The sequence below is a fragment of the Mytilus californianus genome, unplaced genomic scaffold (assembly GCF_021869535.1).
Source record: "Mytilus californianus isolate M0D057914Y unplaced genomic scaffold, xbMytCali1.0.p SCAF_12, whole genome shotgun sequence".
Classification (NCBI taxonomy): domain Eukaryota; kingdom Metazoa; phylum Mollusca; class Bivalvia; order Mytilida; family Mytilidae; genus Mytilus; species Mytilus californianus.
In genome coordinates, this window is record NW_026262604.1 from 61,626,062 (window position 1) to 61,645,078 (window position 19,017).

A 19,017-nucleotide genomic window follows, 5' to 3' on the forward strand; every position below is an offset into this window, starting at 1 on the left:
TAAATCAACAGATTGCATGATAGACCAATCGTAATATCACAATGATATAACATCGTACTATCTCAGCTCAACATTTATTAATAACAAGTCAGCACCATACATTTTAGCTATTCATTTTATTTGTTATCATAGCTGTCGATGTGGATGACTGAGCAGTATCAATCTGCAAGCTAACATCATGCAACGTCAACTTTACATCATGTACTTTAAACCCAACGTTACGTGTGTTTGGCATATCATCACAACAACGTGACTTATCATTATACTATCACGACTAAAGCACTTGTCATTGCAAGTCAACATTGCGCAAATTCAACTTAGCATATTGTAATTTAGAGTTAGCATTTTGGTGACTCAATTCAACATCACGTTGTCTTAACTTTACATTTTAAGCTTCAGCATAACGTTTTGTAAATCTCTAATATATGACAGCTGAGGCTTTCCATAAATATGCATTAATTGCAAGGAAATGTTATGTTTAGTTCTATTTAAATTTTGACCGTTTCTTTATCCCTTCCACTAAAATAATTCAAATTTACAGTTCTAACTTGATTTAAAAACTGAATAATGTTTTGTGTTTCTCTGTAAAACGAGAGATATCTGAACAATAATTCTTACCAAATTGCAATTTGTAAAATCTAATCAAATTGATCAACTGGTAAACATAACTAGCAAATTGCTATACTCCAACAATTAGTTAGCAGTGCAAGAAATTGATTGATTGATTGTTGTTTAACGCCATTTTCGGCACTATTCGCTATATCGTGGCGGCAATTTCTTATTAGCTGAATATGTTGACTGACCAGTAATACAGTATTGTAATACTACTAAGACTACTCATCCACCAAGGCCCCTGCAGCAGCATGTTTATAAAGAAACTAGACATTTATTAACTATAAGTGGTTGTTGTTGTCTATCTTATGAATATATTAAAAAAAAACCTAGTCGTCATCACATAAGAAATTACGAGATCTATCAAATGAAAGTCTAGGTTATTTCCCTTGAACCATTTTTACTATTTTTCCAAAAAAAGTATATTCTTGAGTGTTTTATTATTCTATATTTTAATTATAACTCACTTCAATTGTCTCCAAAGCAAAATGATGTTTCGAAACGAATTAACAAGGACCGAATACAATGAATTAATTACGATATGGATTTTGCTCACTGTTGAAGGTTCCCATGGGTGATTGGTGAATAGCAATATGGTCATTTCGGTCTTCTTCTGACCTCCGACTGGCAGTAGAACCCTTGGGAAAGAGGGGCATTCGTCTGGCTATGCGGGATGTATACTTACACAGCTATGACGGGTCAGAATGGGAACATTAATTCCGATGCCTCGAGTTGAGAGATTGACGCTCTTTGCACGTTAAGAACCCTTGCAACAACTCTTTGAGGGATCCGTAGGTGGCCTGTTGCAAGACAAACTTTCTGTCCCTATCTATGTTACCCTCATTTCCCAGTGGCAGTCCAAATTTGCCCGACCTTCATCCCAGATGGCCTCTTTTTCAGGACGTACGTATTGTATTTATTGTTAATTATATTTATGCATGTAACAATTACTATTGGCCCTTTAGTAAATACCATTTAATCAATCAGTATTGAAGACTTTGCGTTGACCTATATTTGCATACATCATCGCCATTTTTTCTCTGTTGGATGGTTGTCTCAACCCATATCTCCTTCTTTTGATTGATGATGTAAATAAATTATGAATCTCAGACTTCACATTACCTTACAAGAAGTTAGCTATACTCTCAATTCCCCACCCGATCACATTAATATAACAAAGACATCCATAAGTAAGTATATGTTCAAGTTGCTTTTAATTACTAACTATTAGACATTGCTGACATACTGCATTTTCCTGTAGCTGTTCGAAACATTGTAAACATTTTCCTGTAGCTGTTAGATGCATTGTAAACATTTCACCAACTGATCAGTTTGTTATAAATTATATAAACAGTGCAATTTGGCATTTTTTTTTTTCATACCTGAATGCAAAGTCAAAACGGCAACACTTACAATCAAGCTACATGTACTGTTATCCCATTAATAATAGAACATAGTAATATTTAATACTTTTTATTTTATCACAGCATTGTTTGAATACATATATACATAATATTGCTACAAAATTAATTCATGGAATGTTATGTACAAATAAAATCACCGCTTTGATAAATACAATTGAAACGCAAGACTTTATTACAGATAACCTTTTTTTTGTCGTTGTAAATATTTCTCTATATTCGTTTCTATGGTAAGTTTAAACTTGTTTATATTGTATCTACAGCAGTTACATCGGCCTCGATTTGGGGTAGTTTCCCGTTATATTCATTCGGAACACTCTTCTCGGCAATTTACTTAATTTTCTAAAGAGTGGATAAATATCATAGTCTATGCTGAGTTTAATGTCTCGAATGTATATGGCGGGAAATTACAGGAGACAAAATTAATCAATAAGAGGTTTATAAAAATTTCTTAAACTGGTTGGAACCTATTTATATAGATTCCACAACTGCATCAAGTGTGTTACGGTATTTCTCCACTTGAGAGAGTTAAATTTTAAGATTTAAAACGCTTTTGAATATTTAAAATTTAACTGTTGAGAGCGGAGAAATACACGAGATATAGTGGTGAAAACTGTTTCTATAAAGATTTTTAGACGATATCTAAACAAAGTTTATCCTTGAAGTTCCTTTTCAAAGATAAGCAGAAAGTTGTGTTCTTTATATGTGACGTCATCAGACATGGTCGCCTTTTTTCATGACGTCACAATAGAAATTTGACGTCATAATTTAATTTGGACCAATCATTTGCTGAGAACAAAGTTTTCTCTAGAGATGAGAAATATTTTTCTCACACTGGTCGAGAAATGTGAAAAAAGTATGAAAATTAGTGAAAAATGAATATATAATTAGCAAAATATAGCTACTACCATTACAACTACTGCAACGAGTGGTACATAAATCGGCTACAAATTGAAGAAAGCTCGATATAACATTGGTCATTCAATTACGAAACATAAAATTTCGTTCAATTTTACCTCTTGATCCTTGGCCATGGTAAAACACTTGTAATGTTTATTCCGATTATAATTTTAAAAAAACTTAAGAAAAAAGTATTTTGAAACGCGATTGTTCGGATAATTTTTGAAAAGCATCCAAATAGTTATAATAATTTTTTTTTTTTATCTGTTTTTATTTGCTATTTTCACAATTATGAACATATCTATCCGTTATGATACATATTATAGCATCCACATAACATAAACAATATTAATCAGTAATTGTACAGATATATCATTACATCTTTTGATACATTGTGCAGATATATCATGATATCTTTTGATACATTGTACAGATATACCATGATATCTTTTGATACATTGTACAGATATAAAATGATATCTTTTGATACATTGTACAGATATATCATGATATCTTTTGATACATTGTACAGATATATCATGATATCTTTTGATACATTGATAAATGAATGAAACCAAGGTTAAGAAAAAACTTTTGACTTGGTTATCGCTTTTATATGTATATAAAAGAAAACATATTGGACGGTTAGACTGAACCACAATGATCAACATAATTACAAGTTTCAAATGTCCCAGTCATTCTCTATAATGTAAATAAACAGTTGTCTTTGAGACAAAACTTGAATTGTTACTAACATTCTATTCGTTACCATGCGTACATCATAGATTATGAATATGACATTCTTGATTAAGTTAATGACTTGGTTACCATGCGTACATCATAGATTATGAATATGACATACTTGAGTTAGTTAATGACTTGGTTACCATGCGTACATCATAGATTATGAATATGACATACTTGATTTAGTTAATGACTTGCTCATAGTTACACAAAATGGCAGGTAACAATGTTAATCTAGCGAAACAAAAAAAAAACACTGCAAAAAATGCCAGACTGGAAAATATCAAAACCCCTCGGGTAAGATTTCCTATCTTCTAAGAATTGGACAAGCCTCGTCGGAGACTGGAAATCAAACATTAGGTTGTCTTGAGTTTTCTTGATCGTGCGTTCTTTTCGGTTGAGAATATTTATATGTCACACATAAATGGCGTAGAGTTAATGAGTTGACGCCTTAGTGGAGTTAATCTATGAGTTAATAACTGACGTCTAAATGGAGTCAAGCCATGAGTTAATGTTTTGACGTCTGAATAGAGTCAACCGTTGTATGATTAAATGTTATTCGAGACAGAGTCTCTTTCAAAAAATGTAATGACAAACCTTCAAAATTTAAGTGTATCGATATGAAAATGTTATTTCGAATTCAGTTATATATATATATCATTGTAAATGTAAGAAAATAAAAATGCAAACACCCTAATCAAAGTGGACATACATTCGTATTTATCAGAGAAAAAACGATCTCGTAAATATTTAGGTTTTCACAGAATGATGTTTAACCTATTCATGACATGTTTTGTAATATTCTGTCAAGTTCGCTGGTATTTTTTATCAGCCTGGCTCCCTTTGGTTTCGTTGTTTTCTCTACCTTGGCTGGAATGCTTTCTCTTGTGACTTTTGGCTTGTGTCCAAGTAAATTTAAAATAGCATCAACGGTTTGAAATAGTTCGTTTTCAAAATTGTTCATTCGACTGAAAAAAGAAAGAAAGGAAGGACGATGCAAAATAATAAAACTGAAAATTATCTTTAAACTAATATATAATCTATGATATATAAAATCGATTCTTTATACGATTATGAAAAACATATGTACATACCGACCTATTATTACAAAGTTTACAATATACATTGCCTACCTTTCCGGAGCACCTGAGTCCCCCCGCCACTTCCGTTTTTTTTTTGGTAGGGTTCGTGTTGCTCAATCTTTAGTTTTCCCCGTAGTGTTTTATGGACTTTTGCATGTCCGTGCGGTTTTTTTTTTCTTTTGTCATGGTGTTATCTGTTTTCTTTTGATTGCGCATCTTCGTAACTTTTGTCCCCTTTTTTTAATCAGACACTGATCCCCAGTTAACATATTTTATACATTTAAAAAATAAGTATACAACTTTGTTTTCTTCTTTTATATTGTATTCAACTCGGAAGATAATAGTATACAACATATTATGTAAACGATATCCTAATTAAATAATAATATGTTTATTTTTCACCAAAATCTGTTTCATGTTAAGTCTATATTTGTAAAAAAAGGTGTTGATGTATGTGTGAGTTTTTCTTTTCTCTGTTATTTCAAAAGTAGTTTTAAAAAGTATGACAGACTATACATATATCAAATATAATATTCTTTGGTTTTTTTAGAACAGTCAGCGCTGTCGATCATACTGTAGAACCCTTTTCATCGGCCAAAAAAACCTTTTTATGTTTCAACCATTTTCAGCATGAGGACAGTAAATAATGCATAAAAAGGATAAAGTGAATTACTTAGGCATTTTTTAGTTGTACAACAGTGCCTTACTCATGTAAACTAAGGGAGATAAATATGACATACTCATACTCATGAAATCTAATGGGAGATAAATATGACTTACTCCAGTTAACTAAGGGAGTTTAATATGACAAATTAATGTAAACTAAGGGGAGATAAAGATGACTTACCCAAGTAAATCAAGGGGAGATAATAATGACTTACTCATGTAAACTCTCGAGCCTGTGATCAATATCATGTAGGCTCGTGAGGTTGCCCTTGTCAGGGTGTTGCTGGATTTCAAAATCAATATTGGAAAATTTCCATTGTTGGCCGGAACTTGATAATGATTTCGGAGTATAGGAGGCGCTAGATTCTATTGGCGATAACCCATGTTGTGGGGCAAGTCCATTTGTATTAACTTCATAACGAGGCAATCCCTGCGACCTTGACAGAAATGGTTTCTGTTCTTTTAATTTCCTTTCTTTCATCACTTTCCCGGTTACCACACTGAAGAAATTTGTCATTGCCCCTGAAAAATATTTGTTTGAACGTCATCGACAGGTTCATTGACGACTGAATGTGTTTGAGGTAAACACGTTACTCAATAATAGCACACAAAAAAACCAGTCAGTATCAATCTAACGTTTCTCAAATTTACCTGCTTGAGTGAGTATATACTTATTCGATATAACAAATGATATTTGATAAATGAAAACTTTATCAAGAACGCTCAAAGCCGAATATTTGAAATCCAAAGGATCTATAAGAACCGAAACAGTTAAAGAGTATATGAAAAAATGGCCTAAAAATAATAGCCAAATCCATCTAAGATCAACTTTGCCTGAGTGCGTTGAAACCTTAGTTTCTTAATAACTTATTATTTAAACGATAAAGGAGAAGGTCCGGTAAGGGCCAATTTTGGCCTAAAATGTCAGGTACATCTGATGAAAGATTTTTGACATTTTTTAAACAATTAAGTGTCTACTTCAGTCGATTCAATTAGTTTCTGTGAAAGATTTGAACTGATTTTGTCATTAAAGACGCTCAGTTTCAAGCTTAAATGTGAAAAATCTATCAAATATGCCATAAAACGTCACTTTTCAGATGTTTTTTTTCTTGTAAATGTTAGTGGCCGCATTCGTGTTCAGTCTAAACCTTTATATATGTTATGTATTATCATCAAATACAACATACATATAAATATTGAGACTGAACACAAATGCGGCCACTTCTGTTTAGACAAAAACCGCCCAAAAAAAAAAAAGCACATTTGTCAAATGCTAAACTTGTGAAGATTTCAGTAATTTTGCATGAATTAATGAGGTAGTACCTGATGCATGTGCATTTTATTGTCGAAAACAGCCCATATTTGTGTAATAGAAGTATTCTACTTTCAATAAATAGCTAACACTTTTATTTTTAACAAATTTGTAAAACTGCTATATTTTGGGGCCAAAAAGGGGTCTTATCGGGCTTACTCCTTTATAAACGGAAAATTAAAACAGCTGATTTAAAGTCCGGTTATTTCCCTTACACCATAACGTGGCTTCTCTTATTAAAACAATAGCAGCATAAATTACTCTTTAATTAATCTATAAAGAAAATCAAAATCAAACTTCTCTTTAAAATGACTTTTATTGAGCAATCAAGACCACGTTCACGGAGTTCCCTTCGAATTTTTATTTAATAAAAGATAAAATCTAAGGAACTTTAGGCATAAGATAAAATCTAAGGATCTTTACGCGCAAGATAAAATCTAAGGATCTTTACGCGCAAGATAAAATCTAAGGATCTTTACGCGCAAGATAAAATCTAAGGAACTTTAAGCATAAGATAAAATCTAAGGAACTTTAGGCATAAGATAAAATTTATGGGACTTTACGCAGAAGATAAAACCTAAGGAACTTTACGCAGAAGATAAAATCTAAAAAAATTTAGGCATAAGATAAAATCTAAGGAACTTTACGCATAAGATAAAATCTAAGGAACTTTAGGCATAAGATAAAATCTAAGGAACTTTAGGCATAAGATAAAATCTAAGGAACTTTAGGCATAAGATAAAATCTAAGGCACTTTAGGCATAAGATAAAATCTAAGGAACTTTAGGCATAAGATAAAATCTAAGGAACTTTAGGCATAAGATAAAATCTAAGGAACTTTAGGCATAAGATTAAATCTAAGGAACTTTACGCATAAGATAAAATCTAAGGAACTTTATGCATAAGATAAACTTTAAGGAACTTTAGGCATAGATTGTTAAAAAAATCGTTTCAATAAATCAAACATTTGTTTGCGTTATGAGTATATCACCAAACTACTAGAAGAAAGATTGATTTTGCTGGCGACAAAAGGAATAACGAAAAAAGATACAATACTAACCTGCTATTGATTGCATTGAATTTTTTCTGTCTAAATTTTTATCTATATTTTCAGTATCGTCCTCTATGTCAACACACTCTGTAGCTGCTTCCGTTGAAAACTCGAGGATGCCGGGACCCTCATCCTCACTTCCGGAATGATCGACAACACTAACTCTATGACGAATTGCTCGATCACTTCTACGTTGTCGTAAGTTTGTCCTTCCTACTGAAAATAACAGTTATTTGAAGATTTAAACATTTCTACAATACACACATAACTCAAAACTCACTAAAATATAGATTAAGGATGTACACCTGTGAGGAGCCAAACATTTCTAGAATTAAACTTTTTTTCTTAACCTGGTTTTTGGGTTTATATGACTGTAAAAAAATAATTGGTGAAGAAAAAATCATATGGTGGTGCACTTCTTTTTTAGCTACGGCCCTTTAAAAGTGTAACACAATTGTGTTCCATACGTTAATCATCAGGAAGTAACTAAATAAAGCAAATCCGAAACGATTACATGTAACCTTTAGACACTTAATAACAATCTGTACGAATATTATAGACATATACCCTGCAGCCAATAAATGACCATGTCTACTGTGAAATAACATGTATCCGTCAGGGGTTAATTGCATAGTTTGACAATTAACCACAGACTAGTATTACTCCACAACCAGACTACTACGTAACCGGCCTACAGCTATGGACCGTTTGTATGGACCACTGAACTATATAAGATCCAGCTTTGGACTCGAACGGCAGATAGATTCGTACAGATAGATTCGTACAGATAGATTCCGACAGGAGATTCCGCCAAGGTCTCCCCCTTGTGGGTAGGCTGGAACTAATGCACTAATATCCGAATGTACTCCATCAGGACTGAACGGTTATACCACTATACGATCACGTGTCCGTGTGAAGATAAGAACATTCGAACAATTCAACTTTACAGACAGTTGTGAACAATCTAACATTTGAACTTTAGAAACAGTCTTAACTTTGTAATTACATAATAAAAATTATTTATCCACTTACTGACTTCGTTACAAGTCGTAAAATTGATGCCGTTTAGACCAGGATCGACTTGGATTGGCTAAAACAACGCAAAGGAATATAAAACGTAAGAACTAAGTTACTTTCATTTTTTTCTTTATGGACAATCAAGATATTTCTATGTCAGTGTAAAAAGTAGAAATGGCTTTTCAAGGGATGGCACACATGTTAAGTACAGTTTTTAATTTTAAAGGGAGTGAGGCCGTATATTTAAAAGGCTTAAAATCAGAAGTTTGTTCACGAGCTGTGGTTCGCACGAAATTTTTTATCAGTATTTTTAGATATTGTACGTCAATTTAAGAATTATGAATACACATATTCTTAAAACAATTGAAGATATTTTTTTTAGTTATTTTTATATGCAGTTATTTAATAGATAGGATACGTTATATATAATAAGTATGATTCTTAAAAATAAATTTTTTTTTTAAGTTTGAAGAAGCTAGTTTTTCGTTTAGAGTAAATATGTAATAAAAAAAAGTAAAATGTCTGATACTATAGCATTTTTTCGTATTTATGGTTTTTGATCATATATATTATGGGTTGTTTTCTTGAAGATACATTCAATTATTCTAGAAAATATATATCTGACGTAAAATTAGTAGAGCACCGGTATATATGGAGGTTGATTTAGAACCTTTGGTAGATGAAGTTAAGGGCACATTGTGGTTCATATGTTTGCGATGTTATAGCCATTGACGATTATGGTTTACGCAGTTGGGTAGTGTTTACGCACGTTTGTTTAGAGAAAACAAATAGTCTATAATTTTAGATTCCAACCCCTTCTTCGGATGATTAACATAAGTGATGTTAAGTAATTAAATGGTGCAAGTTGTTTTATGGTGTTAGATTACGCCTTATTTACATAAAATAAATGTTAATAGATAAAGAGAAGTATCTTCAGAAAATAGCACATTAAAGATAAATGTTGATATGTTTTGCCCTAAGGGATTTACAGTATTTTTGTGGTAGATTGATATTTGTAGAAAATGAGACCCACATGAACTTCATGACTAATGACAAACTTTAAGTGAAATAGATAATTGATATTAAAGGAAAACTAGCATTAAAATAAAATTGATTTTTTTTTTATAAACAATTATGAGGATAATTATCAGAAATTAAAATAAGAATAAGAAAATAATCAATTTAGTAGTAAAACAAAAAATGAGTCTAAACAATGGGTTTTGTTCATAAATAAGCATAGAAAAAACTTTAAATTGTTCTGGTTTTTAAGAAATAAGTCAAGTTTAAAAAAAAAAAGAATGAATAAAATCTCAACATATATACATTCAGTCATAATGAAATGTATAAAAATGTTTTGGTTTTTAAGAAATAAGTCAAGTTTAAAAAAAAAAAGAATGAATAAAATCTCAACATATATACATTCAGTCATAATGAAATGTATAAAAAGATAGGCAGTAGGTTGCTGATGTTTTAAAGCAAATTAAAATGATATATATAAAAAAAGAAAGGAAAGATTATGATGAAGAAACTATAAACTTGTTTTGGAAAAATGTAATAGATTAAGGAGAAAGGCATTTTTTTTTTTTCACAACAAGGTGTTGTTGTCAAATAGGAAATATAGAGTCAGTAACAAATTGCGCAAGACGTAGTTAAATTTTATCAATGTAATCTTAAATATTTTTAAGAGTGATGAGAATAAATCTGTGGTGTATTTTTAGCGTTAAGATTGAATAATGAGACACTAAGGTTAAAGAAGTAAAAGTATTACAATTGGTAACAAAGTAACACATATAATTTTTAGTAATTATTTTTATAGGTATCATGTAGGTGTAGGGTTATATAAAATGATCGAATTGAACTTATTTGATTGTAAATTTATAATGATTTTCTTACGCCTTGTGTAAATACATATATTTTTGTTTTTATTATGTAGGATTCTCAAACTTGTAGAAGTTGTATACGACAGTTTCCCACTTTTATTTTTTTTTGTTATAAACAGATAATTCGATATAAAAAAAAGAACGTATTGATTTATATATAGGAATTGTTTTACAAAATGTTGCTAGGCTTGAATAACCCAGCAAACTTAAGGCGAGTGAACAAACTATCAATAATCTGATTGATAAATAAAAAAAAGAAATAAGGGGAAGTTAACAAGTTTAAGTTTTTCCAAATTGAGATAAGTTTATCAGTGGGGTTTAGGTGCGATCTTCATTGGAATAGCCATATTTTTGTACTGTTAATTTGTTCAGAATATATCTTGGTTGGCCAAAAAGAAAGGTGTGAGTTTTGGTTCTAATGCCACGAACAATGGGTACAAAATGGTGTCTACGTGATTGGTTGGGACAGATGTTACTGATTCCAGAGAGATGTCTTCCTCTGCGCCATTGATCAAGGACGAAACTTAACCGAAGGCCGATGTTAACAGCCTCTTAAGAAGGATGAACCAACCAGCTAGATGCGTCAACTACTTTGTAATGGAGATGATGATGACCGACACGTGTACAAAGATGTGTGCCCTTTCCAGCAGTTGATGAACAATATGCTATAATGGTGACGGGAAAAAGTATGCACAATATATACCCAAATCTTGAACTTTATGAATCATATGAACTCCATGTATCCAGATGTTGGATTTGCCGAATTTTATGAACTAGATTTGTGGTGATGGTTACCGGAAACCTTACAATAAACTATTAGAATAACCTACAGGAAGAAAAATACCGTATTTTATTGAACTTTCGTTCTATTTTGGATGGAAGGCATTATGTAACACAATTGTGTTCCATACGTTAATCATCAGGAAGTAACTAAATAAAGCAAATCCGAAACGATTACATGTAACCTTTAGACACTTAATAACAATCTGTACGAATATTATAGACATATACCCTGCAGCCAATAAATGACCATGTCTACTGTGAAATAACATGTATCCGTCAGGGGTTAATTGCATAGTTTGACAATTAACCACAGACTAGTATTACTCCACAACCAGACTACTACGTAACCGGCCTACAGCTATGGACCGTTTGTATGGACCACTGAACTATATAAGATCCAGCTTTGGACTCGAACGGCAGATAGATTCGTACAGATAGATTCGTACAGATAGATTCCGACAGGAGATTCCGCCAAGGTCTCCCCCTTGTGGGTAGGCTGGAATTAATTCACTAACCATCCGAATTACTCAGTCAGGACCGAACAGTTATACCACTATACGATCAGGTGTCCGTGTGACGATATGAACATTCGAACAATTCAACTTTAAAGACAGTTTGTGAACAATCGAACATTTGAACTTTAGAAACAGTCTTAACTTTGTAATTACGTAATAAAAATTATTTATCCACTTACTGACTTCGTTACAAAAGTACACAATTTTTAATGATTTTTCATCAGCTTTTGCCCATTTTTGGGCTACTATCGTGAAAAAAATCACAGTTCTACAATTAAACTTTTTTTCATACTTTCAATAAAGATGAAGTGGACCAATCTGAATAAATTTAACTTAAAAAAACTATAGGTAGGTGTTAATATAAGAAAGTTTTATCATATTTTGATGCTTTTTCGTGTCAAATTTACCATGCTCTCAATTTTGTAAATTTATGATTTTTCTCTGTTTTAAGAACAAAATGCATATTATTTCAACTTCTTTGTTATAAATGATTGAAAAAAATACATATCTTAAAAATTTGAAAAGAAAAAAGTGATATGGGAAGTACATGTTTCTGGTAAAATCATTTCTTGTATCCCTCACCCATTTTTTCAAAAATTTGGCTAAAAAGAATGCCTTGATTGGTAATAAAATTTGAAAAATTGATTACTCAGAAACTACTTATTGTAAATACACAATTTTTCACAGAGTTCAGTTTGATTATGATATTTATTAAATTCATTGCTATTTTCCACTTATATCACATGTTTTGGAAATAATTCCAGAACGAGATTTCAACGAGACTGAAACGTCAGAAGAATACATCCTTAAACTGTAAAATATTAGTGATATGGTCATGTATGAATTAATGCTTTACAAAACTTTGAATTGATCGAAATACGAAGGATTTTCTACCCTTGGACTAGATTACCTGACAAATCCTATCGGAATTTTTGGTCCTCAGTGTTTTTCAACTTCGTGCTTTATTAACTTTTTTATTCGAGCGTCACTAATGAGACTTTTATAGACGAAACACTCGGTTGGCGTAGAAAATTATAAGCCTGGTATTTTTTACTAGTTTTTTTAGCAATGACGTATTATGATTAATATATTTAGAACTTCAATTGCTTTTAACAATTCATGCTATACGGGTTGTTCTAAAAGTTATCGACTGCTCCTTGTTTGACTTTAATTGCTGAACTTTGCGATGGTATTTAATTCACGAATTTTGAAAATGAATTTTACCGTCGATTAACCACAATTTGTTGACTGACTAAATGAACTCATTAGAATGAACACTTAAAATCTTAGACGACCCCCTCCCCCGAAAAAGAGTATCACTTCTTGTGGTGGCCGTTGAATAAGAAGCTCGCACGTTGATAAGTAGTGTGGTACATTGTAAAGAAATTATAGGCAACAGTGTATATCAAACGAAGGAGTTAGCACAACTATTTTGCTGTAGGAGATTCAGCAGCCAGGTACCAATCAAAACATTTCTTGTATGATATTTGTGCCGTTTGATTGCTGCATTTTGTATTGACGTATAACAACATCTTCTTTTATTAGTATGACAATGTAACTGCTGATAAAAGGACAAGGTAACATCAAACTTTTTTTTTCTTTTTCTTTTTCTATGTATATTAATAGCTTTGAAGAGTTTGGACGTTGATGGCATATTTGCTTGTTTCTGTTAACTGTATTTATATATGTTATGGACGGTAGGTGAATAGGAGCTTGACATATTGTGTTGACCCTTATCTATTGTTGGAAACTATATAACGCCCTCTAGATATTATTTTTGTCATTTAGTTGCTATCTCTTTAATATATAACTCAAATTTCCTTTTATTTATTATTTTTATATTTCTTCTAGAAATATTATCTGTCGTTAACTTATTACGTATATTCTATTGATTAGGAGTAAAACGTTTTTTCAATTCCGCATTTTCAAATCTGTCACAGACTTTGTCAGATCTGGACTAGATTACACATAAACCACGTGACCTGAACTTACCCGAGTCCTCAGCATTCCTACGCTTGCATTGTAATCTTGGACGCTTTTGGCGAATAAATCGTAACGTTTCATCTTCCATCTTTGATTTGTATTTTCGTTCTAGAAGTGTTCCCTAAATAAAAATAAACGAGATGTACTATGGGATATTGATACCTAACGACACGTTCAGAGGACGTGTGTATTCAAATCTGATACATCGAGATATACCGTTAATACCGGAATTTAATATCTTTATATGATCTCATTGTTCAAGAAAGAAGTTGAATAGAACATGTGATATACGCGACAACATTTAGAGGCCAACATTTCTTAAATGCCCCTCCCCGGGAAAAGGATAAATGAGAAAAACATTTGCATTCCTTAAATGCTCCTCCCTGGTAAGAGGCTAACTGAGAACACCATTTTCATTTCTTGTTGCCCTTCCCGGTCAAATCTTGAGGCTAACCGAGAAAAACATTTGCATTCCTTTAATGCCCCCTTCCCCCGCTTAGACACTAATTGAGAACAACATTTTTATTCCTTAAATGACCCTCACCGGTTAGAGGCTTATTGAGAACAACATTTTTATTCCTTAAATGACCCTCCCCGGTCAGAAGCTAAATGAGAACAACATTTTCAATCCTTAAATGACCCTCCCCGGTCAGAGGCTAATTGAGAACAACATTTTCATTCCTTAAATGACCCTCCCCGGTCAGAGTCTAATTGAGAACATCATCGTTATCATGCTTCCTATAAACGCTAATTTAATTATAACTTTAAATAGACATTTCATTTATAAACAAAACGGGTGTAATACCTTTACATAGATATACTTACATCTATATTCTTCTGATTACATATAGCATTTTTGTTGTACATAGATCTACATGTACTTACTCTTTTGAGGTCAAAGGTGACTTGGAATTTGATGATGAACTCCTCAGCAAACTCAGGATATGTCTGAAGAATTTCTTTTAAATCTTCCATTTCTATTTTATTAATATCACAGTAAGAGAGGGCTCGGACGAAATATAATGACTTTCCTGACGTACCGGCATTCATATCCGCTCCAAATATATCATCTTTACCTGAAACAAAAAAAATCATGATATTTTATGATATTTGAAACTATTTGTTCATTGTACTGACAAAAATAGAAATAAATATTTATTATCGTTTAATTACTCAAGTTTTTTTTTGTTTATTTTATTTTGGGGGGGGGGGGGGGGGGGGGTAGAAATGACGAGACTTGACATAGTATTTGTTTGCTGAAGTTACATGTTAAATTATTTGAATACTGAAATTTAGTTTTACTATTTCTAGGACATGATGACAATAGACTATTTGATTATTGATTTTCTGTCCAGTAGGTAATATTTCTCGCTTATTCTTACACTTTTAAAACTTTTTACAAAAACTGTGAATTTGAAGAATGTTTAGACTTATTACCTTATGAAGATAAAATAACTGTATGTAGGTTTAGAACTGGATTCACTAGTAAACTACTATAGAAACAAGTAGATAGCTTGGAAATGTTAAGAAAGGAAAGATTCTGTGTACTTTGTAATTCTCGAGAGATAGGTGATGAATTCCACTATATTCTAAATTGTACAGCTCTAACAGCTTTTCTTAAACCTTACTACGCAAGCCGAGTAAATGTTTTGAAATTCGGCAATTTATTTTTTTCCAAAAATATTTAGGTATTGAACAATTTGTGTAAATTAATCAGAAATATCAATGCAGATCTAGAAGTAATTTCTCCAGGTTGATCGTCAATCTCTCATCTCGTTTTGTACAAACTTGTCCTGCGCAGAATCTATATGTTAAAATATCTTTTTTTGTACCATTAGCTTGGTTTCATAAGAAATAAAGAATTTGAATCTGAATCTGAATAAAGTATCATTCTAAACCTTCATAAATATTCAACTATTAAGAATTAAAAACGATTTCTCTTACAATGTCAAAGAATTTTAAGAACCGGGTTTTTTTTTCTACATAATTTAACAACGGCGCTGTTTGCATTTTATTTAAAGAGTTTATAATAATTGAATATGATTTTTTTTTATTAGAAAACACTGTTAGAGTATAATATTGTATTTTAGAATACTAAACATATTGAATTACTTCTGCGAAAACTGTTCATTTCGAAGCGCTTCTTCCTTGTTGTCTAATTGGCAATCATGCCACATGTTCTTATTTTCATGTTACATACATTTTCCATTTACAAATAATGTATGTACACGACTTTTAAAACTTTAAGCATAATATAGCCAAATATGATAAGTTCTGCATTCTTTCTTCAACCTACCTAAAATTGCCATAACAGTGTCTGATTTCATTATCTCTATAGAACCCCGGGCAATAAAGTAAATGGCAGTAAGAATATCACCCGGGTGTATCAGTGTGTCTCCCGGTGGCGCATGCGTTGTTCTGAACTTCATAGATAAGGCACGTAGGCAGCCTGAAATATAAACAAGAAAACACAAGTTAATCTAGGTCTTCATTTAAAGACTGTCATTCATAGACAGAAAACACAATAGAAAAATTAAGAAAGGAATGGTTTAAACTTTCTGATCATTTATACTAGTACCTAGGATGCTGTTCAAATTACGAACATTATCAAGATTTCTTCTTTTCGGGTATTCCATTCAATCTTTTCAGAAAGTACATGAAAAGATATAACTACATGTAAAAATAGATTTTCCGGACTTTATTTAACACCAAGCACGTAACTTTGTTGGTTATACGTCCTTGTTCACAGTACGACAATTTTTCAAACAGTTTCACAAAAATATGAACATGCATAAACGTATCATAATCATGATCATTAACAGCAATCATTTGCCCAGAATCGCATCTTTATTTATCAGATTACTGTAAATCAAAATCATGAAAAGGTCTTTCTCAAGTCCTTTGTCAAATATCTTTTAAATTCTTAAATAATCACATTCCACTAGCTTCAACCTCGTTTTCGATATTGACCATTTAAGTGAAACGAATGTCTTAATTGCTCTTTCAAAATTTTCTAAGTAAATTTAAAATATACATCTACCTCACGCAAAGTCCTTATTTCTTGTCCTTTTTTTATCACTGCTCTACAATTTTTAAACAAGTTTTAGATTCTCAAATATTTTGGCCTCGAGCATCACTGAGACATTTATTGTCGAAATGCACATCTGGTGCAGAAACAATTGATACAGCGAATAACAAGTGTATTCGTTCTAAGCTATCCCCCACTTGCAATTCAAAATATCGGTGAAAGAAAGTAGGTATCTGTCAGATTCAAAAACCTCACACACTCATTCCACGGTTCTCTAAGATAGTTGAGGAATAATACTACAACAGAACAGAACAGATTACTGCCAAGCGGCTGACCAAATATGAATTCAATCTGTTTAGTAATTTCTGAAGAGTGCTTCGAAAATATTTGTTGCACAAACGGTCAATGTGAAACCAATATAGATAGGAGGGGTATAAAATACTTAAAAATATTGACCATGTGATGTTTGAAGTTGTTTGACATTTTTGTATGTCGTAAGAGGTGTCGGGTGTTGGTGGTTGTGTTGTCTGTAGTACTGTCCGATATATTTTGTAATTCCTGTTACCCTTTTCATATGTTACATCATACAAAACCACATGCTTTTATAGCTGACTATACGGGTTTTTCTTCTCATTGTTTAAGGCCGTACGGTGACTTTTACCTGATTATATCTTTGTCCTTTGCACTCTGGTTGATATTTGTCTCATTGGCAATTACTAGTATACTAACTTCATCTCTTTATTATTTATAATAAAAGATTTATTTTTTTCGTCTGAAGTAGTTTCATTCAACTGTCAATATAATTTTTATTTTTTTTTCATATTACATAAGATGTAAGAACCTTGTAATTGGAGATAAATAGATCAAATACATGTATATCTTTAAAACATTTTTTATAATTAGTGTTAAGTATGGGTTGTATGCATTAGACCGCCAGGTTTGACGCCGGATTTTATTATTTTTCAACATAAAATATACAGTCATTGAAATAAATAAAAATAAATCTGTTTTCATCAATTTACGATCTTAACCATGGCGATTAATGATTCATTTTATTATCACATATTCTGCATTCACGTTGAAGAATTACCCCTTCAAGATTGCTAGCAAATATTTTGTATGGATGACGCCATAAGACATACGTAATTAAACTTGGAGATTTAATGAAAACAAAGACATTTTTCATTTTATTTATCCTTTTCCAATCCAATAGCTTCGGCGATCAATCAAAGGACCATTTGTTTAAGGATTCCATAACCTTGGGGTTTTAATTGTGAAAAAGAGATAAATGCATTCATTTGTGTCATTCAGAATACGTGCGGAAATTTCAGCAAAGAGAAGTATTGGATATTAGCCAGATTAGATGAAAAACCTTTTTTTTTTAGAACAATTTTTTTTTAATATGTATGGTTGACAAAATATGATTCTTCTTCTTCTTCTATATATATGTCCTTCCAATTATGGAACACCTCCTCAACGGATATTATCCAGGTGGGGAGTTAATTAAAACTTAAATAGTATGCACTAAAAGTTTTCCACAAATAACTTTAAAAAAATATTTTTGATTCACTGTACACGGATAAAATCTAATATATTTAAGGACTGACAAAAAAATTTGTAGGTAAAGGTTTTAGAAGATTGAACCATTTAAGGCATGGTGACACTACACAAAATAGTTACACATTAAAATGTGACAAAAATAGTGTAACAAAAATACCGAACTCCAAGGTAAATCCAAAAAGTCCATGCATAAAAACTGACAAAGTCAAACGGTAGACTTTATCAACCAAAGGAATGAATAGTAAACAATTGTAAGATATCCGACTTGGTACAGGCATTGCTCGCAGGAGATGGTGGGTTAACCTTAGTTTTATAGCTAGCCAAACCTCTCACTTGTATGACAGTTGTTTATTATAGTCCGTTATATAGACAAAATTGGGTGAGCAAGCCAAACAGACATAATAGGTTAATGTGAAAATAATTTAGATTCAGTAGAAATAACTGTGTAAACATACATCACAGA

General features: G+C 31.8%; 1 protein-coding gene across 2 annotated transcripts in view; it reads right to left on the reverse strand.

Moving 5' to 3' along the window:
* Positions 1-2,102: 2,102 nt before the first annotated feature.
* The window catches only part of LOC127722151 (potassium voltage-gated channel subfamily H member 7-like), a 194,527-nt gene continuing 177,612 nt past the window's right edge, over positions 2,103-19,017 (reverse strand). Inside the window, exons 7-12 of one of the 2 annotated variants that reach the window (XM_052229007.1) lie at positions 16,263-16,415; positions 14,852-15,042; positions 13,976-14,087; positions 7,798-8,004; positions 5,641-5,947; positions 2,103-4,645 (exon numbers count right to left, since the gene is read on the reverse strand). In XM_052229007.1, coding sequence (XP_052084967.1) covers positions 4,459-4,645; positions 5,641-5,947; positions 7,798-8,004; positions 13,976-14,087; positions 14,852-15,042; positions 16,263-16,415 — 1,157 coding nt within the window. In that variant the 3' untranslated portion in view covers positions 2,103-4,458. The remainder of the gene's footprint in view (positions 4,646-5,640; positions 5,948-7,797; positions 8,005-13,975; positions 14,088-14,851; positions 15,043-16,262; positions 16,416-19,017) is intronic. The other variant, XM_052229008.1, reaches the window with a different exon arrangement.